This window comes from Canis lupus, chromosome 1, assembly GCF_048164855.1.
Source record: "Canis lupus baileyi chromosome 1, mCanLup2.hap1, whole genome shotgun sequence".
In the NCBI taxonomy this organism is placed as follows: Eukaryota; Metazoa; Chordata; class Mammalia; order Carnivora; family Canidae; genus Canis; species Canis lupus.
This window is the reverse complement of record NC_132838.1, coordinates 69115839-69140772: the sequence shown is the minus strand read 5'-3', so window position 1 is coordinate 69140772 and position 24934 is coordinate 69115839. Positions and strand designations below refer to the sequence as shown.

The window sequence follows — 24934 nt, the reverse complement described above, 5'->3', positions numbered from 1 at the left end:
GACCGCACTCTGCCTACAGTTGGGGAAACTGAGGCACGCAGAGTCAGAAACGCGCTCCAGGCAACACGCTCGGAAAACAGTAGTGCCGGGCTCTGAAGCCTGGCAGCCTGGCTCCCGGAGTCTGGGGCGGTGACGGCCGCTCCTGGCCATGGTCGTGCATGGGACCTGCGTGGCGGGCAGTCCCCGTACCTGGTGCGCTTCGCCGCCGCCCCAGGGGTCTTATTGCCGGGACACTAGGTGTCCATGTCTTGTGTAGGTCTACCAGGGATTTCTCCAGATGGCGACGACAACTCTGTGGCTTAGGTCCTGGTGGCGGGGGCCGCCGGGTGGGCTGCGGGCTCTCGGCCTGTGCCTTGACAGTGGCCGTGGGATGGCCACCCTGCGTCCTCGGGACAGCGACCAGACGGCTGGCCGCGGCTCCCAGCTGGGCTGCGTGTCTGCGGCGTGGGCCCCCCGCGGCCCTGAGCTTCACCCCCACCCCCACACCAACCCCATGAGTCTCAGGCCCGCACTTGGGTTTCGGGCGGCCCCTGCCCTCCCCGGATCCCGGCTGTCCCTGGTGCCCAGGTCTGCTGCCCGCGTCGCCCTCGGCCTCTAGATGCCTGCACCCCCGCTGCGGCCTCGTGGGGACACGCGCCGCCACCCAAAGCTGTCACACATGGAGCGCGTCTGGCGTCCCCAGCCCTGTGCTTCCCTGCATTTCTGGGCTGGGGCGCCCTCCTCTCCCATCTGTTACTTGGTGTCTACTTGCTCTATAGTTTACACTTCTTTTTCTTTTGTATTTTTTTTATTTTGTTTTGTTTTAAAGATTTGGTTGAGAGCGAGCGAGCGAGAAGGCGGGCGGGCAGGGGCGGGAGGGGGAATGTGGAGGCCGGAGGCGGGGCGGCCCCGGCACCTGCGAGGCGCGGGCCCTGGTGGCTTAGGCCTAACCCAACATGGTCCCGCTCCTGGACGCGGTCGGGCGTCTTCGCTGAGCGGGGACACTTGGTTTCTCAATAAAAAACCAAAACGTTCTTTGGCAAAGAAGAAGTTTGCAGCTCTACATTGATTCCCTCCACCCCAAAGTCATTTTTTTTTTTTCCTGGTGCAAGTGAGTGTGGGAATAGACACTTTAAACCACAGGAAAGGAGACAGAGACGTGGAGGGGAGAGGAATAGGAGCCAATAGGACACAGTAGTAGTGCCCGAACCATGTCCTTGGACAGAAATGTGTTATGACGACTGTGGTTTCCTTTGATAAAATGCTTCATGGGCACAAGTTTTTAAGAGCACGTTCCCTGTGTGTTTGTGCGGTGCCCCGTTCCGTCCAGCTGCCTATATGCACTTGTTCCTGGACGATCAACCAGGAAGGTATTGGACATGCTGCGGTCTTTGTCCTTGAACCTCCGCAGCTCGTTAACGTGAGGCAGGCCCGTACCCTCCGCACGTGACTGCTGCTCAGGTGACGGGTTGGCGGCATAGTCCTCCTCCTTTGCATCCCAAGGGTGTCAGCTTGATGTGTTACCCAAATACGCAAGAACTTGACCCCTTAACGGCAGCGTCCGCCATCCGGGTGTCGACAGCCACCCACAGGTAGTGACCCCTGTCCAGGAGATTTCCTTTGCACCCTGTGTTGGCCGCGGATCTGGTTTGGTTCCTTTTGTGCCGCTGCTTGGTTCTGAGGCCTCGTCTGTGGCTCTGGGGACTGGGCCAGCAAGGGAGGTAGCCCAAGGCCACATGGAAATGAGGCAAGTGTGCTCCAGTGGTCACGTCCGTATTCTGACTTGGCAAAGAGAAACGGCACAGGTTGTCCTGTGTTCCAAAGCTGGCGTTATCTCGTCGGTGACCCCGGCGTGCCTTCATCCTTAGGCCAATGTCGTCCTTGCTTTGCCGCAACCGAAACTGGGGAGGGGACAGACACACAGGAGTTTAGTCTAGAAAGTATGACATGGACTGATGGTGTGTCTACTTTCCTATGCTCTCCAGTGACCCTGCCTTTTGAAAATTCTATGATTCAGGGGACACCTGGGGGCTCAAAGGTTGAGCATCTGCCTTGGGCTCAAGGTGTGACCCCAGGGTCCTGGGATCGAGTCCCACATCGGGCTCCCTGTGTGGAGCCTGCTTCTCCCTCTGCCTGCTTCTCTGCCTCTCATGAATAAATAATAAAATAAAAATAAATAAAAATTCTATGATCCTGTAGTATGAGCATGTTCTATTGGTACAATCGTTGCATTTTTATTTTATTTATTTATTTATTTATTTATTTATTTATTTATTTATTTATTTAGACTTATTTATTCATGAGAGAAAGAGAGGCAGAGACAGAAGCAGGCTCCATGCAGGGAGCCCAACGTGGGACTTGATCCTAAGTCTCCAGGATCACACCCTGGGCCGAAGGCAGGCTCCAAACCGCTGAGCCACCTGGGCTGCCCGCATTTTTATTTTAATAAGTAATAGTTCTGTAAGAGAATACAGGTTTTTCACTGCAGTGGAAAGACTGTGATGAGATAGCAGAGGGGACACGGTACGCGTACCAGGGACCTGCCAGTCACATCTGCTCCCTGAGGCAAGCCGATAAATGATCATGTATTATCATTTATAGATTACGTAACCCATGAGATTGCTCGTCATGCTCTTGGAAAGCAAGAAGGTGAAATGCAGTTTTTTTTATTTTTATTTTTATTTTTTTTATGTCTTTGGACTGTCCCATGGTGCTCACCCTACATGAGATGGAGGACCCTTGAGTAATACGTGGATTCTAGGTTATTATCCATGTTGCCTTTGCTTTCACGTTGCTGTATTTTAAGTCAATGCAACAATGACATGTGTTTTACTTATTCTGTTCATGAAAGCAAAAAATGTCAATAGCTCAAATAAAATGGAAATATGCTTGTAATGGCGTCGTTGGTGAGGAGATGGTACCTTAATTCTTGCTTGAGAGGCTGAGAATTGAGTTTCTGTGCTGGTGCAGGTCTGGACTGGGAAGAGGGTGGGTGCAGCCTGTATACAGGCCGTTATCAATTCACGTCAAATACCGTACATCGGAGTGTGTTCATTGTTAGGGCCCAACCTTATGCATTAACGGTATTAAATACTTATGAGAGCTTTAGCGGGGTCCCCGGCATAGTGGGTAGTACAGTAGCAGAATTTCTCCAGATAATGAGGCAAAGCAGGATTAAGATGGTCTCTGTTAGGGTTCTAGTCAAGTGGCCTGGCCTGCAGGTGCTGAGGTACAAAAGGCGTAATGGCCCTTCCGTGATTTGACTGGAGAGATATCTGGACATATATCTCATGTAGGTGCATTTTTTTTTTTTTTTGGACTTAAATCGGGAGGTTTCTCTCTGCCACTCTTCTTGTCCATACAATTTTGCCTTAGACTTTTTTTTTTCTTTTTAACATTATCTCTACCCCCAGGGAGGGGCTCGCACTCAGGACCCTGAGATCAAGGGTCACACGCTGTACCAAGTGAACCAGTCGGGCACCCCGACCTTAGACTTCTCAAGCATCTGTAGACAAGGCTTCAGCGATCGTAGAAAAGAGTTATAACTAGGATGTCCCCAGCGTGAATGGCCGTGTCACTTTCCCTGCTCTAGAGACCCTCTGCCAGAGCCGGTTCACCCCTGGTCCTAAAGACTCAAGAACTGTCCTGTGTTGAGCTGCCTTGCCGAACTTTTTTTGAGCTCTTTCTCCCCATACTTAATGTAGCAAAAAACAAAACAAAAAAAACCCACAAAACCCCACAAAGAAACCAAGCCAGGGTCCTGAAATGAGTCAGTGACAGTTATAGGGGCTGTTTTGCAAAGATCCTTGAGGTTGTGACTAAGGAGGCAAAAGAGACAAATAGTAAATACAATGTTTAGTTTGTCTGTCTCACGGTTCCTGCCATAAATACACAGACGCAGTGGAGGAGCAAACGGCCTCACGTTTCGGGTCCCGTAGAGAAGCAGGTGACCTCTTGGCAGGTTTGGGGCAGACACCGTATATGCCGTGGTGACGCCAAGTTGGCTTTTCTCCCCATCATCCCATTCCTTTCCTCTCATTGGGTTTCTGGGTGGGTGTTGTGGTGTCACGGTGGCTGCTAAAGACCTACATACGGTCCTCATTCTAGGAATCTGTGAGCGTTACCTTATTTGGAAAGAGGGTCTTTGGAGATGCAATTAGTTTAAGGAGTTTGAGATGATGGAAGATCACCTGGGATTATCTGCTTGGGCCCCAGATGCCTTCACCATCGTCCCTAGAGGAGACGGAGGGAGCCCTCAGGTGCACGTGCAAGTGCAGAAATCGAAGCCACGCAGCGAGAGCCAAGGGCCAGGGGGTGCTGGTACCAGCAGGTGCTGGAAGAGACTAGGAGGGGATCTCGAGGGCGTGTAACCCCATCGTCACTTCGGTGCCAGTGATCCTAAGCTTGGATATCCAGCTTCTGGAATTACGAGAGAATGGATTGGAAGCCACCAGGCTGGTAGTAGTTTGCCGCCGCTTGGAACTGCTGCAGCAGCGAGAAGCAGTAGAAGTGAGGTGGAAAGTGACTTGGTCGGGAGGACCGCACCCTTACGGATCTCCTCTTGCCTCCTTGTATACGCGCGGCACTTGAGGTGCAAGCCCACTCGGGTTTATTTGAGTTCTGATCATCGTAGGGGCTTCTCAGAAACCACACTCTGATCCGTCATGCATGCTCGTCCGCGTTCCCCACGTGACTGTACCTTTGGGATCCCGTCTGGTGTGTTCGCGATTGTGTCCACGCTGCGTGGTGCATAGTGGGTTCTTAGCAGATACTGCCCAGTTGAGTACGTGCTTGTGTGTGACTCGGATTGGGGCTCCACTCTGCTTTTCCAGCCACGTCTCTCAGTATTGCTTTTTATGTTTCTGCCAGAAAAAAAAATCAGGTCGGGAAGTTATAAATAATGAATAATGCCTACACTTTCCCTTCTGGCTAATAAGTGTTCAGATAACAGACGGCCCTGGAATTTACTATTAATTGGGATATTTTGTGACATCTTTAGGAGAAAGAGGCAAAATAGGACAAATCAAATGTATATTAGAGATTTAAAAATGTACTTTATTATTATTTTTAAAAGATTTTATTTATTTATTCATGAAAGACACAGACAGAGAGAGGCAGAGACACAGGCAGAGGGAGGAGCAGGCTCCATGCAGGGAGCCCGATGTGGGACTAGATCCCGGGTATCCAGGATCACGCCCTGAGCTGCAGGCGGCGTTAAACTGCTGAGCCACCCAGGGATTCCCTAAAAATGTACTTTAAGCTGTGTTTTAGGATCAGTATGGCTAATATCCAGACGTATTCCACGCCTGCAGCATCGTGCAGAAGCAGTTGACACTCCGAGAACGTCGGTGACGGACTCTTCTTTCAAAGGTGGGATGGTCTTCAACTAACAGTTTTATTAAAGACATTTTAAAATAAGCAACTGAAACAAAAGGAGTTTACGGGAAAATGATTGTGGTAAGCTCAGATGAAGAAATCTGAAATCCAAAACGGCTCCCGTCCCCTGAAAGCAGTTTTCTGCTTGCGAGTCACTGACTTTTGTCCTGAAGACGATAATCCTCCCCGAGACCATCTCGTGAACAAGATGATGGAGTCCTTCCCCACACTTCTCTTGTGAAGAATTTAAGCCCTTCGAAGTGCTTTGAGCCGGGACGTGAATACCCATAAATCTTACGTCTGCATCCGAAGTTTTAATTTAAGTAAGTTTGAGATTCGGACGCTCAGGCCACATGCCAGGCTCATCAAACCCCAACTCCCGGAGATGTCGGTGGCTTCAGGGTTGACTGATGCTCTGATGGCCGGACGCTCCCTGCGGTGGCGACCGTGCCACCAGCCCGCCAGAGACATGTGCGCCCTCAGGGTGCAACCCGCGCCCGGGTTCGCCGTGTTCCCCTGGGGACCTTGTCCAGTGTGTGGGATCCCCGAGGTCAGTGGTTTCCGTCGTGCTCCCTGCTGCGTCCCCGCGGCCCGGATGAGGGACGAGCCCGCAGCCGGCCACCACGGCCACAGCTCCTGCATTTGCGGGGCGCCTGCGGAGTGGGGTGGCTGTGTCAGAACAGCACCCCTACCTCGATGGTTGCCTGCAGCGCAGGTGTGTCGCCCTGGACGTAGAAGAAGGTAGATGGAGGACGGCGGCTTCCTGGACCTGATGCCTTGGGGTGCGGACGGGACCCAGCGTCTGGCTGTGGGGTCCGTGGGGCGCCCTCCCCGCGGGGAGCTGGGTGCGTGTGCACAGGTGGCTCCGTTCCTCGGGGACCCGAGAAGTGCGGCTGGTGTGCGGGCCACCGACAGGCCTCGCCTTATTCCTGCGTTGCTGCCGCCCTGCCCTTGGCCGCTGCCCTTGCACGTTGGGTCCCCGCGGGCGCTGCCCCAGGGCCTTGGTCTCGGCCGAGCCCCCTCAGGGCAGCGCCGTCGCTCACGAGGCCCCGGGCCTGGAGACCAATCTAACCGGAGGCGCTCTGCGCTGCGGTTCTTCTCCCTTCTCCCCTCCCTTTCCCAAGTGCTTTAAACCCGTTGCGCCTTATTTCTGTTGGAGCTGGAATTTTTAAGTTGTTCTCTCTCTCTTTTTTTTTTTAAAGATTTTATTTATTCATAAGAGACTCAGAGAGAGAGAGAGAGAGAAGGCAGAGACACAGGCAGAGGGAGAAGCAGGTTCCACGCAGGGAGCCCGACGTGGGACTCGATCCCAGGTCTCCAGGGTCACAGCCCAGGCCGAAGGTGGTGCTAAACCGCCGAGCCCCCCGGGCTGCCCTTAAGTTGTTCTCTTAATGAGAGTAAGAGTTGGCCAACGCGGCTGAAATGAACTACTTATAACCGAGCACGATTTTTATGAGCAAAAAAAAAAAAAAAAAAAACAACCAAAAACAAAAAACGGTGAGGAATACATCAGCAATGAAAGTGCTTCCGTTTGACCTTCGGCCCCAGGGCCGTGACAATCTCCTAACTCACAGTTTCAAATCTGGTCTGTGAGTTGCTTATCTGGGTGCAGCGATAACAGAATCAGGGGTGCTGGGGTTGGGCAGGCGTCGGCCTGGGGCGGGTGTCGTGGTCCCGGGCCCTGGGATCCAGCCTCGCTCTGGCTCCACTCAGCGTCAGGTCTGCTTCTCCCTTCCTCGCTCTCGCTTTCCCTCTCTGCCCGCACCCCCACTGCTGTTCTCTCCCTCTCCCAAATAAATAAATGAAATCTTTGAAAAATTCAATGGTTTGATTGTCTCTGAATATTCTAGTTTCCTTCTTTTTTTTTTTGGTAGGCTCCACACCCAGCGTGGAGCCCAACAGGGGCCTGAACTCACCACCCCAAGAGCGAGACATGAGCTGAGATTGAGTGGGATACCCAACTGATGGTGTCCCCCCGCCCCCCCCCCGCTTTTTAACTGAAATCTGTACAAGTAGTTCTTCATCTCTTTTCAGATAAAATCATTGTTTCTTTTTCTTTTCTTTTTATTTTTTTTAAAGTTCTTGACTTTCTTTTTAAGATTTTATTTATTTATTCATAGAGACACAGAGAGAGAGAGAGAGGCAGAGACACAGGTGGAGGGAGAAGCAGGCTCCATGCAGGGAGCCCGATGTGGGACTCGATCCTGGGTTTCCAGGATCATGCCCTGGACTGAAGGTGGTGCTAAACTGCTGAGCCACCCAGGGATCCCCCAAAATCATTGTTTCTTAAGTAATTTTCATGGATAATACTTTTACGGGTGAGCACTGGGACTTCCAGTGTCCTTTGGCTCAACTCCTTCTTTCGCGCGAGGAGGCAGGGTGGGACAGCTAACCCGGCGTGGAGGTGGCCTGCAGCCAGCTGGGGACGGAGCCCAGGAGAGTCTACGATGGCTGCGTAATGGCTGCTCGGGGTTAGCACACAGCTGGTGATGGAAGGACCGGAACCCCCTCCCTGATGGACGTTGTCGCGGGAAGCGCCTGCTGCGTGCCTCGTGTTTTCCAGGCAACAATCTAATATTGAAATTCTGCAAAGTTGGTACTTCCGTTGCACCTCACAGACGAGTAGAGTGTTTCTACTCCGTCTTCATAAGAGATTGTAAGGGAAGGAACGTTTTCAGCGTGACCTCTAACTTTGGAGACGCTACGGGTGTGCGAGCTCACCGACAGGGTGTGGCGCGCAGGTTCCCGGCATGCACACCACTTTCTAGAGAGCCACCGGCTGATTTGGGGTAGTTTGGTGGTTCCACGCACCTGTGAAGATCCGAGGAGGAGGACTGCACGCCATGCTTGACGGATGGCCCAGTGATGTAGGTTCGAGGGCTGGTACTTGACCCGTTGGCCCCTTTGCAGCTCGTGGGGGGTCATTTAACCCTTACGGGTGGTCAGAAAGCAAACCTAACAGTACCCAGCACTGTCACATGTGATGAGAAGACATTGACCGCACTTGCCGCAGCTTCATGACGCTCCCACCTGCCGCAGGAACGCTGCCCGGCCCCCCCATCCTCTACCCCATCTCTCAGCGTTCAGCGGCCCCTTCTGGAGTGTAGCAGGGAAAGGGTCAGGCCTGAGGTTTGAGAGGCCACATCCAGTGCCTGACGTCAGCGATGCTCACCAGGCTTTGTGGGGTGGATCTGTTTTATACTTTTAGCAGAAATCAGAGCTGCCATTTAAAATGATCTCTGGCGGGGCACCTGGGTGGCTTAACCTGTTAAGCATCCAACTAGTCTTGGTTCCGGCTCAGGCCATGACCCTCAGGGTTATGAGATCGAACCCTGAGTTGGGCTCTGTGCTGGATGTGGAGCCTGCCTCAGATTCTCTTTCTTCCCCCACTTACCCACGTGCTCTTTCTCTCACACAAACCAATCAATCGATCAGTCAGTCTGTGGCCACTCCCTGGTCAGACCTTAGATGGGATGCAGCGGCTTCTCCAGCGGTGGGCCAGCACGAGCAGGGTGGGCTGCAGTAGAGTGGTGTGGGGGGCCATGGTTGAGCCTGGACGGAGAGCTGCGCTGACCTTGAGAGCGCTTTGTTAGGCAGCCGGGGCACGGTAGCCCTAGGGACCTAGGGAGGGGGCTCGATTGCAGATACGTAAGGAACAAGAGGTGCGGAAAAACCAAGTTTCTGTTTCTTATTCCCCCCAAATACTCTTCATACGTCCCAGGGCTGGGAACCGAGGCTGCCTCCTGGGTTATAGACTCATTTATTCAAAGGGAGGCCAAGGGCAGCAGGTGGCTGTGCTGTAAGAGCTGCTCCTGAGAGAAATGCTCATCTGTTAGACGTCTGCGGTAAATACGTGTGTCTTGGGCAGCCCGGGTGGCTCAGTGTTTAGCGCCGCCTTCGGCCCAGGGCGTGACCCCGGGATCCTGGGATGAGTCCCACGTCGGGCTCCCTGCATGGGGCCTGCTTCTCCCTCTGCCTGTGTCTCTGCCTCTCTCTCTCTTTCTCTCTCTCTCTGTCTCTCATGAATAAATAGATAAAATCTTAAAGAAAAACCCCGCCCACGTTTTCCAGGTCACCGCCTGGGTAGTGGCAGGCTAGCACTGCTGCTCCAGCACCCGCCCTCCTTGTAGACGCGGCGTAGACAGGGCCGCTCTGCCCCGTGGGTCAGAGACTGTAGGGTGACGGGGTTGGCCCCCCAGTGAGCACGGCGAGGGTGCCCTGCCCAATCCAGAGCCCCGCTTACGGCAGAGCCCTGTCGAGCTTCTTAATCCCTTTGGCCTCTGTTTCTCAGCTGGCAAATCGGAATATTAAGGTGGTTGTGAGGAGGAGGAAACGTTCACCCCAGTTCCGGGCCCAGGGCGAGAGCTCACCAGGGGTGAGCCGCTGGCACCTTGGTGATTCTTACTCCCTCTTGGCTATTTTGCTCTTTTACTAGCAATTTTGTCAGCATCTAAAAAAACAAAAAGTAGAAGTGACACCTTATGAAAACAAAACTTGTGAATTATGTATAGATTCGGTTGGCCACACTTAATATGAAATGATGGGCTGATGTAAGTAAGAGTTATAGTTTAGCTCTCACGAGAGGCCAACTGAGGATGTGTGTGAGACTGTGTACCTCTATATTTAAGAACGTATCTTCTTTTCTTTTCTTTTTTTTTTTTTTTTAAAGATTTATTTATTTATTCATGAGAGACACACAGAGAGAGAGGCAGAGACACAGGAGGAGGGAGAAGCAGGCTCCATGCTGGGAGCCCGATGTGGGACTCGATCCCGGGACTCCAGGATTGCACCCTGGACCAAAGGCAGGCGCTAAACCGCTGAGCCACCCAGGGATTCCCCAAGAACATATTTTCTTTATTTAGGTGTGTAATAGAAAAATGCAGATTTTTTTTTTTGTGATTTCCTAGAACCATAGAGTTTTGAAGCTCAAATAAAAATTATGTTCATATTTGCTACTCCCTTGATTTATAAGGAAGGAAGTAGGCCTGAGAGGTAAGGAGCACACTCAAGACAACCTGGTTAATAATAGCGCGAGGCGGGCAGCCGGTGGCCTCGCTCCTTTGTGTCACGGACGCGTATTACAGGTTTTCCTGAGTCGCACCTGCCTCGCTAGCATCTGACACTGGTTTTGCTTCAACATCACATGGTTGTAATGAGAATTTCCCTGAATGCCTCTCATGCCGATAAAAATAGTTGATTGAAGTTTTTAGACAGTTTATAAAATACTTCAATAAGGTGTATTGCCTAACGATGGAGAGATTAAAAGCTTGCAGCAGGATTGGGAAGAAGCTAAAAACAGATCAGTGACTCAAAACCTCCTTTTTTTTTTTTTTCCAAAACCTCCTTTCAAAGAGGGGAGTGAATGTATGTGTGTGAATCACTCTGTGGGTCTAGAGATTGAGAAAATGAAAATGAAATTTGAGCCAGGATCTTTGAAGCCTTTTCCTATTTTGTCGTTCATTCGGGTGGCTTTGGGAGACCGTCACGTTCCCTTTCCACATTTTGATTGTGTTTACGATAAAGCAAAAAATAACTTCGAAGGATAGAAGTTCTTCAAAGGATAGAAACATCAGATTTTTTAAGGCTGATGAAGCGAAGTAATCTGTCTCTGCAGGTCTGAAATGAGTTGGTGTTCTGGGTTTTGGCTGTGGTTTTCTGATTCATTAATGAATCAGTTGATTCATTTTAACGGTAAAATGAATGAAGAATATCATTAAAATGAATCAACTGATTCATTAATGAACTGATTCTTTAATTTAACAAAAGCAAATGGTGAACAGAACTTTTTGAAAAGAACCGAAATAATCTTACGGTTCAAGGGACTTACCACCTAGATGGCAGAGGGCTGAGAATTTGCAAGAAGACAGCTATCCTGAGCTGAAAGCCTGTGAATCGTTGCTGACTAATTTAAACAGCGGCTAAGGCACGCGAGCCACGCTGCAGAACTTGAAGATGTGATTTCGGATGAAATACTGTGATTTTCTTTATTTCATCCTTCCCATACAGCTATGAAATAAAGAGGAAAAACAACTGTAAAATAAACCTGGTTTGAAACCAAAATGCTTTAGAACTAAAAAATAAATAAATAAAATTAAAAAAGAAAAGCTTCATTTGGGCTAGTCATTTGGTAGCTCCATTTATGATTGGCATGGCTATATTATCTTCGAAGACAAACTGGAGGTGGTTTTTGACTTAAAAAAAATCAAAATGAACAAGGGAAATAAGAACTGGATGTTTGCATTAAATTTCCATGTAGTATGAAAATACGTAGCAAATAAAAACATTTCCATTTTAAGTACTTGAATGAACGACAGTACGAAGCAAAGTAGAATGATCTTGTTTTTCCCAAACCATGTTTTTAAACAAAATATTTTTTTCTGATGCAAACGTTACTCATTGGCCTACTTGAAAGAAAGTGGGCAGGAAGGCAGAGAAGGGAGCCTCAACCTGTGTGAACACCACCGGCTCTGTGACCAGAGACGGTTTCCTCACCTCCCTGGGTCCCGGCTCCTTCATCTGAAAAATCAAATGATTTGACTAAGGTCACGTGAAGATGTCTTTCATCTCTGCAAATCTGTCAGTATGATCATGGGAGAATTCGGACACCAACCCAGGCCGTGGGCCTGAGAGCTTCACTCGGGATATTAAGGAGAACGAGATTCGGAAGGATGTCTGAAACTTGCTTTTTCAGAGGGAGGGCGTTTCTCTTGGACCCAGAGCAGGAGCCGGCCCTGGCACGGGCATCCTCGGAACTGTTGCCTGGGGATCACGGGGGCAGCAGTCGCCGGGGGGTGGTGCGGAGTGAAGTGGGCCGGTGGAGAAGGACGGTCATCCCACGGTCTCACCCTACGGAGAGTGCAAGACGTAGTGACAGGGCTGATAGGGGAAGGGGGAGCTGAGTGGGGAAATCAGGTGGGGAGACAAACCGTGAGAGGCTCTGGACTCTGGGAAACGAACAAGGGGCTGTGGGAGGGGAGGTGGGCGGGGGACGGGGCGACTGGGTGACGGGCCCCGAGGGGGGCACTGGACGGGATGAGCACTGGGGGTTAGACTATGTTGGCAAACCAAACAATAAAAACAATAATAAAAACAAAGCAAAACAAAGAGAATAAATTGTAAAAAAAAAAAGAGAAAAAAAGAGAAAAAAGAGAGAGAGAGAGAGAGAGAGAGCAGTCATCCTGGACTCTGCAGGTGCATCTGGCCAGGGAGGACCCCCGCAGATTTGGGGCGGCCCTTGACAGGCATTTTCCAGCAGTCGGAGAGGGAACCCCTGCGAGCAGAGGCGCATTGGGGTGGAGGAGGGCGAAGGGTCACAGGTCTGCTTCCCTGTGGACTTCGACCTGCTTGACATTTGCACGAAGCAGGGAAACCCAGCAGCGGGCATCGCAGACTCCAGGTCTGTGCGCAGTGGGGCCGGCGCCGGGGGGGCTCGGGGATCCCGGGGTTAGGCCGGCAGCCACGGGGGTGGGGGGTACCACCCGGGGAGCGTGTCCCAGACTGGCTGCTCCCCGTCCCCTGCGGTGCGCGGAAGCAGGTGACTTCAGGGCTGCCGGTCCTCGGGCACAGGCGGGCGGGGCAGGTGCGCCCTGTCCCCGCGTGGGGCAGCGCTGGGGCTTGGGGGCTGCCCGGTGCCCCCTCGATGGGGCGGCCTGCGTTGGATGCCTGCCCTTTCGGGACGTCCTGCCTACCAGTGTCTGTGGCCCTGGTGCCTGTACAGCGACCCAGGTGGCATTCCTGAAGAGTGCCCCGTAAGAATGGTTCATTTCTGCTGTTTTTTTTTTTTAAGACTATTCATTTGCGAGAGAGAGAGGGAGAGCGTGCATCTAGAGGGGGGCCGAGCAGAGCGACAGGACGGGGGGCCCCGCACTGCACAGAGCCCCTTGCCGGGCTCCAGCCACCACCCCGAGCTCACGACCCACTGGAGCCGAAAGTCGGGTTTGGGAGCTCACCTGCCTGAGCCACGCAGGCGCCCCTCCTTTCTGCTCATCTTCATTTAAGTGCTTAACTCCGCGTGCTGTCCATCCCTTCGATCTCTTATTTTCTATTTTTTTTTAAAGGAATTTTTTTTTCTGGTCTTGTTTTTTACCCCCCAAATCTAAACTCACTCATTATTAAGTAGATATAAGTACTTGACTACTTCCTTATTATGTCTTTTTAGTATCTAAATGTTCACTTAACTGACATACAGGATGTTTTAAATTTCATGATTTTTTTCTTAATCTCAGGATAAAAGGGCAGATGCACACACATATCTTATTCAAATTACGTAGAGATGAGTGATCCGAATTTCACTCCACTTTGGTAAAGGCGGAGGTGATAAAATATGCATTCTCATAAGAGCCAGACTGTTAAGGTTGAGGGCCACTTAACTGGAGAGGCTTCAAGGTTTCTGGCTTCCGACACCTGTCAAATACACTGGCTCCCTGAACGTGCTGATTTGAAGAGGAAGGTTCTCGACCCTGGGAAAGGTTGAAAAGCGACAGCATCAGGATGGGCTTCGGATGGAAAGCAGCCAGGGCTTGCCGATCCAGGAAGGCCCGAAGAGGTTGCCACCTACCTGGAGGGGAGGTGTAGGTCCTGGGGGGAGGCAGACGGGGCGGGCGGGAGATCAGCGTGTTGGTTGGCAGCCCACGGAGCAGGGAGCACGGGGGCACGAGCATTAAAGAAGGTAGGAGTTATGACTTCACACCCTTTTATTATTATTTTCTAAGCTTCATCTAGATGGTTCTCTCTTTGATATGAAGTTAGGCGGTGTAAGAAGTTTTTCAGGTAATTTAGCTACCCGCTAGTGTGTATATCCCTTTCTTCTGGAAGTTTGTTTTTTTACCCTGTGGTATGGTACCTTCGTGCATCCTTAGCGTGCAGGTCCCCTCCCGGAATGCAGGAAGAAAGTTCCCCGCGGTATGCAGTCTTCCTTTCCATTTCAATAGGCCCACTATTGCCGCTTCACTTTTATTTTTTTATTTTATTTATTTTTATTTATTTATTCATGAGAGACCCAGAGAGAGAGGCAGAGACACAGGCAGAGGGAGAAGCAGGCTCCATGCAGGGAGCCCGACAGGGGACTCGATCCCGGGACCCTGGGGTCACGCCCTGGGCCGAAGGCAGGCACCAAACTGCTGAGCCACCCGGGGATCCCCTCTGCTTCACTTTTAAAGGGGAGAGTTTCTCTATCTTCTGCTTGGAAGCTTCAATAATATATTAAAGAACACCTAAAGTAGAAAAGCTGCACGTGACTATGGATACCCTGCCATGAGAAAAATCATAAATGTCAAAGCAGTGAGACATCCTTTAAAATGCAGTGTGGGATTTCTCAGGTTTATTTCTTTTTCCTTAAAATTTATTTATTTTGTAAAGAGTTTTTATCGATTTCTTTGAGAGAGGGAGGGAGAGCATGAGACAGGGCGGGGGGGGGGGTGGGGGTCAGAGGGACCCTCCCTGCCAAGCAGGGAGCCCCATGCAGGGCTCCACCCGGGGACCCTGGGATCATGACCTGAGCTAAAGGCAGATGTTTAACTGCTGAGCCACCCTGGTGACCCTCTATTTATTCTTTAAAAATTTATGTATTTAAGCGAGAGCATAAGGGAAGGGCAGAGGGAGAGAGAAGATCTCAAGCCGATTCCACAGTGAGCATGGGGCCCGATGTAGGGCTTGATCCCATGAGTGCGAGGTCATGACCTGAACCGAAATCAGCAGCTGGTCCCCCGACTGACCTGGCCACCCAGGCACCTCGTTAATGTATGTTTTTAATTTTAATTCCAGTATCAGTAAGACACAGTGTTCTCTTATTTTCGGATGTACAATGCAGTGATGCAGGCACTCCACGGATAACCCGTGCTCGCCAACACACGGGTGCTCTCCCTCCCCTCACGTAGTCTGCCCATCTGCCCTAACCCACCTCCTCTCAGGTTGTTCTCTATAGTTAAGAGTCTGGGTTTTTGTTTTTTGTTTTTATTTTTTTATTTTTTTGTTGATTTGTGTCTCTTCTCCCCCCACCCACCCCCCTTTGTTCATTGGTTTAGTTTCTTAAATTCCACAAATGAATGAAATCGTACGGTATTTGTGTTTCGGTGCCTGGCTTCCTTGGCTGAGGATTTTACTATCTTGATCTGTCCACAGTGATGCAAGTGACAGGATTTTATCATTATTATTTTTGATGGCTGAGTAATATTCCATCATATGGGTCAGCCACGTCTTTTACCCGCTGGCCGGTTGATGGGCCGCTGCCCTGGTTCGGCGGTCGTAGATGATGCTGCCATAATACACCGTGGTGCACGTATGCTCTGGAACCATGGTTTTCCTTTTCTTCGGGTGAACGCCCAGTAGTGAGATTGCTAGACTGTACGGTTATTCTCTTTGTATGTTTTTGAGGCCCCTCCGTCCTGTATGTCCGCGCGGCTGGCCCAGTGTGCATTCCCACCAACAGCGCACGAGGGCTCTGGCACACGATACGGTGATTCGGCTCCTCCCGCGGCACCCAGTGCCCGTCACCAGGGCCCTCCTCAACCCCCATCGCTCATCCCCGCCTGCCTCCCCTCTGATAACCATCGTTTTGTTCTCTATACAAGGGGTTTGTTTTTTGGTTTGTCTTTTTTTCCTGTTTGTTTCTTTATTCCCACACCTAAGTGGAATCACGGCATTTGTCTCTCTCCAGCCGACTTCCCTCCTTTAGCATCATCTTAGCTTTGTACTCTCTGGAGCCACCCACGTTGTTGCACGTGGCAAGATTTCATCCCTTTTCGGCTAAGTAGTAGTCCGTGGTGTATGTATTCACACCGTATCTTTTTTTATCCATTAATTGATTGATAGACGATGGGCTTTCTTTTAAAAGTCAGTTTTAAACCAGAGGCAGTTTGAACTTGGTATCCAACATTAATGCTCACGATGGTTAGAAATGAAATTCCGAGGGGATATTTTAGGGTCAAACTTTTTTTTTTTTTTAAGATTTTATTTATTTGAGAGAAAGAGGTATAGAGAGCACAAGTCGGTGAGGAGGAGGGCCGAGGGACCCTGAGATCGTGACCTGAGCCAAAGGCAGACACTTAACTGCCTGAGCCACCTGGGCACCCCTGGATTCAAATTTAAGGAGATTTTTTTTTTTTTAAATTTAAGGAGATTTTAATAACAACTGTTCCAATCCAGTTGTTTTATGTAAGCATAAGTGCTTGAGAAAAATTGGATGAAGTTTGAAAGGATGGCTAGCTTTAAAATGAAGTGAAAACAGAAACAGTTGTTGATATACCTTCTGTTTGCAAGGTCTAATGGGATTGGGGCACCAAACATAGGCTGCGATCCTGAACACACTGAGCATAGCTTTATATTTAGCAAACTGAGTTAATAAAGAAAAGCACAAATTAAAAAAAAATGTCCATAATGCTAGTGCCTGAAGATATGTTAGCGTTTTGGTGCTTATTACTGCATCATCTTTTTCTGTTCCTTGTTAAATGTGAAGAAGCACAGTGGATGGCGCCCTGAGTTCATGGAGAGAAAGCCACCGACACCGCTCTCCAGGAGCCAGTGGCTCCTACCAGGGCCTCTTGTGTGGCTTTATTTCCCTGCACTTAAGGCACTCCCAGTGTTGCTTCCTTTTTTTTTTTTTTTTTTTTTTTAAAGATTTTTATTTATTTATTCATGATAGGCATAGAGAGAGAGAGAGGCAGAGACACGGGCAGAGGAGATGTTGCTTCCTTTTTGAATCATGACCTTGGTTTACTTTTTTTTTTTTAATTAAAGATTTATCTTTATTTTGGACAGAGCGCAAGCATGAGCTGCGGGGGCTGAGGGGGAGGGAGACAGAGTCTCAAGCAGGCTCCATGCTGAGCGCAGAGCCCAATGCAGGGCTTGATCTCACAACCCTGAGGCCATGACCCAGCCCCAACCAGGAATCGGACACTTCACCGACTGCACCACCCATGGACCCCTTGGGTCTCTGTTGTGTAATATTTGGCCCTTTGCATTTGTTAGTTCCCGTCTTCATGAGCCATGCAAGGGAGGTATTTGTATTTGATTTTACAAATAAGGAAAGGGATGCTCCCAGAGGGTAGACAGCTTGCCCACGGTGCTCCATGCAGAGAGCGATGGGGCTGTTGGGCTGAAGCCTGCCCTTGTCCCTGTGGCACCGGACTCTCTTGGGACAGCACTCCCGTCAGAATCTGGAGTTGTACCAGGCACTCTTGGTGGAAGTTAGGGAGCGTAGGGAGAATGTGACGCAGGATGGGGACTGTGTGGACGAGGTGCCAGGGAAGGAAAGGTGCCCGAGTCAGATGATGGCAGACCAAAGGGTCCTGAGACCCAACGAGCCCAATGGCTCCTGTCCAGACTGGTCTTAGGGTTTACAAAGAGCACTGGAAGAGAATTTGGAGATGATGAAACTTGTTGTATCTGTAAAATGTGTTTACATAGTATTGGTGAATATTTGGGTAAACCTATGGTTTGAGGCTGAGTGCTTGAGGATGCTATGTTGATCCTGCGCACGTCGTCCTCTATCCTGCAGTGATGACTTTGTTCAATAAGAAAAAGGTTGTTCTTTTTTTTTTTTTAATTTTTTTTATTTATTTTAATTTATGATAGTCACAGAGAGAGAGAGAGAGAGGCAAAGACACAGGCAGAGGGAGAAGCAGGCTCCATGCACCGGGAGCCCGACGTGGGACTCGACCCCGAGTCTCCAGGATCGCGCCCTGGGCCAAAGGCAGGCGCCAAACCGCTGCGCCACCCAGGGATCCCCGAAAAAGGTTGTTCTTAAATAAATGGCCAGAAGCAGTGGGTTGCTATCACGTCCTGGCCTGAGACGCGTGATTCCCTCTTCCTTTAGAAAAGGACTGTTTGGGGAAAAATGATTATAAGCAATACCCGAGAAACTTGTATGATAATTCCAAAGGATAGTAGGTGGTGACTGGGGTACTTCGAACAACGGTGGTGTCTGTAAGTGGCAGCCTTGCTCAAATTCCAGGGGGGCGGCCTTTGAAAGACGGCAGGAGAAGGGAGATGGGGACGTTCTTGGCCTCTCGCCTTGGTCTCTGTTTTTCTTTTGGCTTTTGGATCGATATGCATGTCCTTTCTCCCCCTGGGTGAGAGGATGTCCATGATGCATCCTCCTCTTGCTTTGCCAGCGTTCCATTGTCTCTCCACTCTCCGCTCCCTTCTCTTTTCGGCTGTTTTGCACACACGTATTTCAGGATGCCCCGTGACCTTCCTCCTCTTGGCCGGGAGCCCAGGCAGACGTTATCAGCCTCCAGTCCTTGGCCGGGAGCCTGCTGGGAGCCACTGGGCTCCTGTCGGCTTCTCTTTGCCCTTCACAGAGATATATGGCCTTCTGCTTGGCAGACCCTGGCCTGAGGATAGTAGCCAGTTCTGTGAAGCCACTCTGGATCTCAGTAGACGTTTCCTGAATGGGTTTATTACTCTCAGGAGAAGAGAACTCTCCGACGAGAAGAAGGCTTCCTCCTTGGGTATCTGCGGATCCCAATATCTATTTCTTTTTCCGTAGACCTGGTTGATGTCTGACTCAGTATTGCAGGTTTTCAGTCATTTTAAATTCATAAGCTCTCGGTGCAGAAAGCATTTATTAAAGACATAGGGAACATCTGGCGTATGGACCACATAGGGGCTGTAGTTTAATTTTATTTACCCCTGAAAAGGATTGAGATGTCGCAGTTCTGAAGATCCCACCATGATTCTTGGAAACATTGAACAATTGTGCCCACAAGATGGGGATGTTAGTCCATGGGAAAAAACAAAAACAAAAACAAAAAAAGAAAAAAAAAAACCCTGCTCTTTTTTCTTTTTCTCTCTTGGTAAAATTGGGGCAAGTGTGGGATTCCCCACTTTTCAGAGTGGGAAGATAGTGGTTTTCTAAGAATCTGAAAATAAGGAGCAAAAACGATCTCGTAAAATGATCATGATAATTTGTGTTTCAATATTTTTGTGAAATTTATGGACACTGATAAATTTCTCCATTCTATATGGGAGCTTGAACCTATTTTTCTTTTTTTCTGATTTTGAATCTATTTTTCTTAACAAAAAGATTATTTGTATATAAAGTAGATTTTTGACCCTCAATATAAAAACTGTGTCTCATCTCAGATTTCAGGGAGGAGGTATTCAGCATGGCAAAGAACGGAAAATGGACTCCCAACAGGTAAGGGAGAGAAGGATGGTGTCGGCAAGGAGTTACAGCCTCATTTGTGCATCGAGCTACACGCACACGGGATGACTAGTGAGCCAGCTAGTGTTATTTATAACTGCACGTGCGTTTGTTTTTCATCTCCTCCCCGTGTATTCCCAAAAGGATTTGTGTCTGTTTGTATATGAGTATTTATAGTCCAGGTGTAGACCAGTTTTTAATGAGGCACCTTGTGAGAGGATGCGCTGCGGGGGAGAGGGAGCAGGAAGCCGGTGGGAAGGCCTCCTGGAGCAGAGGGCCTCCAGGCCGGGGATGGGGAGGAGGAGCCAGCACGTGCTCCTAAGGGGGCTCAGTGAGAACGGGGTTGGACACCTGCCGTTCTTGAGGCTGCTCAACATGGGAGCATCCGTTCTGATTTGGGGCATTGCTCTCTGAGCTTTCCTGGGAGGTGGGGCTGTCCTTTCACTGCAAGCCGGGACAGTGTCGGGTGCGGTGGGTGTCGGTGGCCTGTGCTGCATCACCCGCTGCCCCACAGCGTCCTCGGGCCACTCCGGGGCCTGGTTTGGGGGCATTCTTCCCGGGAGCTGGACCTCCCAGCAGGTTTCTTGTGAAATTCTCCTCTTGATCAGAATGGATATCTGTCACTTCACAATCTGAAGCTCCGATAGACGTGGCTACGCATTGTGGACCCCTGTTCTTTAAGTCCTGTGTGTTTCGTGGACATCAGCTCATCCACGTCCCACTCTGACCCTGAAAGGCGGTGGTGGTTTTGGGCCCCAATCTACAGGTGAAAGAACATGAGATCCAGGGAGGCTGAGTCACGTGACCGAGGCCATGCAGGTAGCAAACAGAGAGCTGGGATGTGACCCAGGCTTTTGTGACACGGAGACCGTGCTCTCAACCTCCACACGCTGCCGCCTGCCCTCCCGGGAGAGCCCAGCGTACACATGCACCCCCGTTGGGGGGCGGCGGGGGGGGAATACACCTGATTATGAAAGAGTTTTCCTCCGAGCGCAGTTGAGGAATGATGTGGCTCTCCCGCGTGGCTGTCATCAATTACACAGAATCAGACATGAGGCGTCCCCACCTTGGCCTGCTTTGCTTTCGTATGTTTGGTGCCGCTACAAAGGCCGACAGCAGCTCCCCACGACGACGGTGCTGCTCAGGGAGGGGAAGGGACAGGAAGAAACGAGCTTATCGCTGCTGTCAGGAGCTCTGCTTGTCGCATCACTGAATTTTAATAACCCCTGGGTGTGTTGTCTGGAGCGGTCTGTTCCAAGTCCCCTCACGGCTACACCTGCTCTGCGCCCCCTCCGTTGAGGCCTGTGCGTAGGGTCTCCCCGGGGAGTCTTGCCTCGCTGTCTCCAACCCTGCACCCTCCCGCCCCCACCCTCTTCATCTATTTGCATAGCGTCCCCCCCTCCCCCCCACCCCCACCGACAGGTTATAAATGTTTTGTCTTCTTTTCCGTCTCCTCAACACTAGAATGCGAACTTTGTGGGAGGGGAGACTCGGTTTTGTTCACTGTGGGATCCCTGGCATTTAGAAGGTGCCTCATGCGTAACTGATGCTCAGCAAATCGTTTTGAGTAAATGAGTGAATGGAAGGAAACAGCGGCTCTCGGGGTTTTAGGGAACCTGCCTCAGATCTCATGGAAGATGGCACACGTATCGAGCTCTAGTCCACGCGGCCCCCTAAAGTCTCTCATGTTCCCCTTTTTGGTAATATCCCTCTGTCTGGGAAAATCCACATGTTTGTACACGGTCAGAGCAAGAGACCTCTCGCAGGACCTTTTGGGGTGGGGAGTGCGGGGAATCCTAGTAGGCGTCCCAACTTGCCTGCTCCTACAAATGAGGAAATAATCCGGATCCACTGAGGTCAGGTGATCAAAGTACCAGTGCGCTCTCCTGATGGAGGAAGGACCAGAGCTACCAGCGCCCCTCCCTGAACCGCTGCTTTCCCTTCCTTCTCCACGGAAGGAGGGTTATTCGCGCACGGTGGCCAGTGGTGGCTTTGAGGTCGGGGGTCATGCTAGTTCAGGGCCTTGACACCCATGCAGTCCGGTGGAGGCCGCCCCCCAGGGTCCCGCACGGAGCGCGACACGCAGGGCCCTTGGCACCCTGGGAGCGTGTCCGTGATCGCAGGGCCAGCCCGGGACACAGGTCTCCAGAGAAAGATGCGGACCTACAAGCGTGAGCGACACCCTGCTGGCCAAACACATTTTTGCCAGCCGGACGTGGCCCCGCGGGTGCCCGGCCAAGTTCTAGTCTCAACGGCTTTTCTTTTCCTTCTTCCTGTCCGGCGGTGGCCGCGCTGGAGGATGTGTGCCGGGCCGTCCTAGCTTGGTTGCCCTCTAGACCCGCCTGGAGCAGCGGGTTGGGCTGTCAAAGTTCACGGAGGGAAAAATAAGTATCGATAAAAGAGTATCTGTTGCCTATCTTTATTGCCCTGCTGATAAAGTGGAAGAGTAATGTGCGTTCAGCGTTCGGTGGAGGGTGCTCGGTTAGGCCGCCCGCCTGCCCCATGGCCCCGCCACCCGAGTTCCTGCCCTGCGCATGCCCGGCCCTGAGGCTGGGGGCAGGGCGGTGAGGTCTCTGCGGGGCTTGAACCCGCGCCTTTGTCTGCGTGCTACACGGGCGGTGGGTTGTGTGCCTCCTCTGCCCGTGAGCGTGGCGACCCTTAGCAGGCCTTGCTGCTGCTCCTCCTGTGTGGCTGGGCCGCGCGGCCAGCGTGGGACACCCCCTCCCGGCCTGGGGACCCCAGGGTCACCCCAGCTCCGATTCCGCTACCGTTTGCATCGCGCTTTCCCAGGACAGGTTTCAAAAGCTTCAGCACATGGAGACCAAGAGCCCAGGACGGGGGCTGTGGCCCGGGGTCACGCAGTGTGGGCTGCGGCCTGGCATCACTTCGCCAGCCCGACAGTGGTGAGGACAGTGGGGAGCTCTCGTCTTACTGCGGAGGTTATTGTTCCTGGCGAACAAGCCGAGCTGCGTTTCTTCCCCCCACGGAGCGAGCGCGCGGCAGGACGGTGGAGGCTTCCCGGCTGTTTCCAGTCGGGGTGCAGCGGCGCCTCCCTGTCCGGCCACCATGGGCCCCTCGCTCTCTGTCGGACCCGGCTGGGCTGGCATTGAAGGCCGGCGCCAGGCACAGGCCGGTGAGTCTTGTCTCCAGGCGGATGCGTGGCAGCGTCCCGGTGTGTCCCAGTGACCTTCCCTGCAGGTCGCCACCCGATGCCTCCGGCAGGTCGGGGCTCGCCCTGGAGTGGAACACCCCGACACCCGGCTGGAGTCCCATGGAAGGGGGAGGCCCATGGACTCGCAGGGTGCCCACATCCTGGTGAGCAGAGTGTGTCCCGGGAGCAGGCGCCGTGCCCACGTCCCCCAGCGGCCTGTCCCCGTGGGCTGTGCATTCACCGCCTGCCCGCTGGCGCTCATGGGCCCCATCTCCCATGGAGCAGCTCGGCTTGCTTCTGTGACCCGTGGGAAGACCACGTTTAAAAAACAAACAAACATAATCTAAGGCTTTTACGTGGGATGGAAATGACACACGGTCCATATTGGTCACTTGGCATCTGCACGAAGTGTTTGGAGGGTCCCAGGCCTCAGGGAGCCCCAGCTCACACGGGTCTTTGGGGCAGGGTCTGGGCCTTCCAGGCGTGTGTGGGGCAAGGCCTGGGCCCTCAGGGCGAATGTGGGGTGAGCCCTGGGCCCTGTGGGGGAGTGTGGGGAAGGTCTGGGCCCTCTGGCGAGTGTGGGGTGAGCCCTGGGCCCTCTGGGTGAGTGTGGGGTGACCCCCGGGCCCTCTGGGTGAGTTTTGGGTGAGCCCTGGGCCCTCTGAGCCGTGTGGGGAAGGCCTAGGCCCTCTGAGCATGTGTGGGGTGAGCCCCGGGCCCTCTGGGGGAGTTGTGGGGCAGCAGCGGCAGTGTCACCTGGGAAATAAGACACACAGGCAGACTCGGTGGCCTTGAAATCAGCTCTGCAGAGCTGTGGGGTCTTAGCAAACCTTCAGGAAAGTCCTTTGTGGGTGAGACAGGCTGAAGTACTGGGGATGGGCTGAGGGTGGGGAAGGCACATTCTTCATGCTCCTGCTCTGGGAGGGTTTGGAAGCAATAATCAGCCTGAGCTCACTCCCAATTTGAACCGTAGGCGGTGGCAGCCGGCAATCTCCTAAGGGGAGCAGGTCTGGTTCCCAGGCCCCCGTTACCCAGTGTGGACAGAGGCGTGTGGAGGTGCGGTGGGATCTGGGGAGGCCAGCCTGGATCTCAGCCTTCGGGTTCTAGAACTCACTCCATCCGGTCCCCTCTATCGCAGCAAATAGCGACCGTAACGTTGCCATTTAATTCTGTCTCCACTCACATCATATTTGCTTTTCCACAAATTCGTTCAGTATTTTAGAATATTAAGGGACATTAGTGTGATTTTATTTTCTTAATTGTAAATAGAGATCTTTGTAGCTTTAATGGGGCTTCACCATTGTGGTTCTTTATTTTTAAAGGTTTTGTTTCCTTTTTTCTCTTCTTCCTCGTCTTTGTGCAGGTTCAGTTTTTATTAAATGGACTTAACAAGAGGGAACCATTGTTTGCTTTTATGTCGATTATTTTAATTCCAAACTTGTGACCACTTCCTCAGCACACGGCTTCTCTTACCCTATTTAAAGTTCTGTTTTCTGTACACGTCCACCCCCCTTAGTTTTAAGTCACGTATATCCTGTGGACATCTAAAATCATCCTCCCTTGGTCAGTGGTCAGTACCTCTTTTGGGAATTCCTGATCTCAATTTTTTTCTCTCTCTCTTTTTTTTTTTTTTTAGATTTTATTTGTTTGAGAGAGGTTACATGCATAGGGGGAGGAGCGGAGGGAGGCGGACACGCAGGGTCCCTGCTGAGCATAGAGCATGTTGGGTTCCAAGTGGGGCTCCATCGCAGGACCCCGAGGTCATGACCTGTGCTGAAGTCAGACACTTCACCAGCCACCCGGGCGTCCTTCAATTTTCAAATATCTCAGCAGTTCTTCTCTAACTTGTTGTGCATGGAAGTTACCTGGGAATCGTAGTAAAATGCAGACTGGGGTTCAGCAGGCCTGAGGGCCGGAGACTCTGCCTTCCTGAGCTTGGTGCCACTGCTGCTGGCACAGGGAGCACACTTTGTGACCAAGGACCTCTGAGTAGGGTATACAGGTGAAGCCAGAGAACGTCCTGTGAGCCGTGGGCAGCCTGATGTCACACAGGGGTCTCTGATGGGTCAGACTCAGCAGGTGTTCCCTGCAAGCCTGCCCTTTGCCCTGTAATCTCTGTCTCAGGGACAGCGTCCGCCTGCCCGTTGAAGAACAAACTATGCAGTTATCTTGCTTTCTTCTGTTTCCTTCATCCACTTGGTGTAACTCGGAGTTTGCTTGGCAAAAGCTTCTCGACTTTGTCCTCTCACTTCTTTTCTACCCGTGCCCTCGGGATTCAAACCCGA

At 51.5% G+C, this 24934-nt stretch overlaps 1 protein-coding gene across 3 annotated transcripts in view; it reads left to right on the top strand.

Moving 5' to 3' along the window:
- Positions 1-24934, top strand: part of ARHGAP18 (Rho GTPase activating protein 18) — a 119880-nt gene that overhangs the window by 22550 nt on the left and 72396 nt on the right. The window contains exon 2 of one of the 3 annotated variants that reach the window (XM_072833800.1): positions 19438-19492. The exons of the other annotated variants lie outside the window; for them this stretch is intronic. Coding sequence (XP_072689901.1) covers positions 19461-19492 — 32 coding nt within the window. The 5' untranslated portion in view covers positions 19438-19460. The remainder of the gene's footprint in view (positions 1-19437; positions 19493-24934) is intronic. 3 annotated transcript variants of the gene reach the window in all.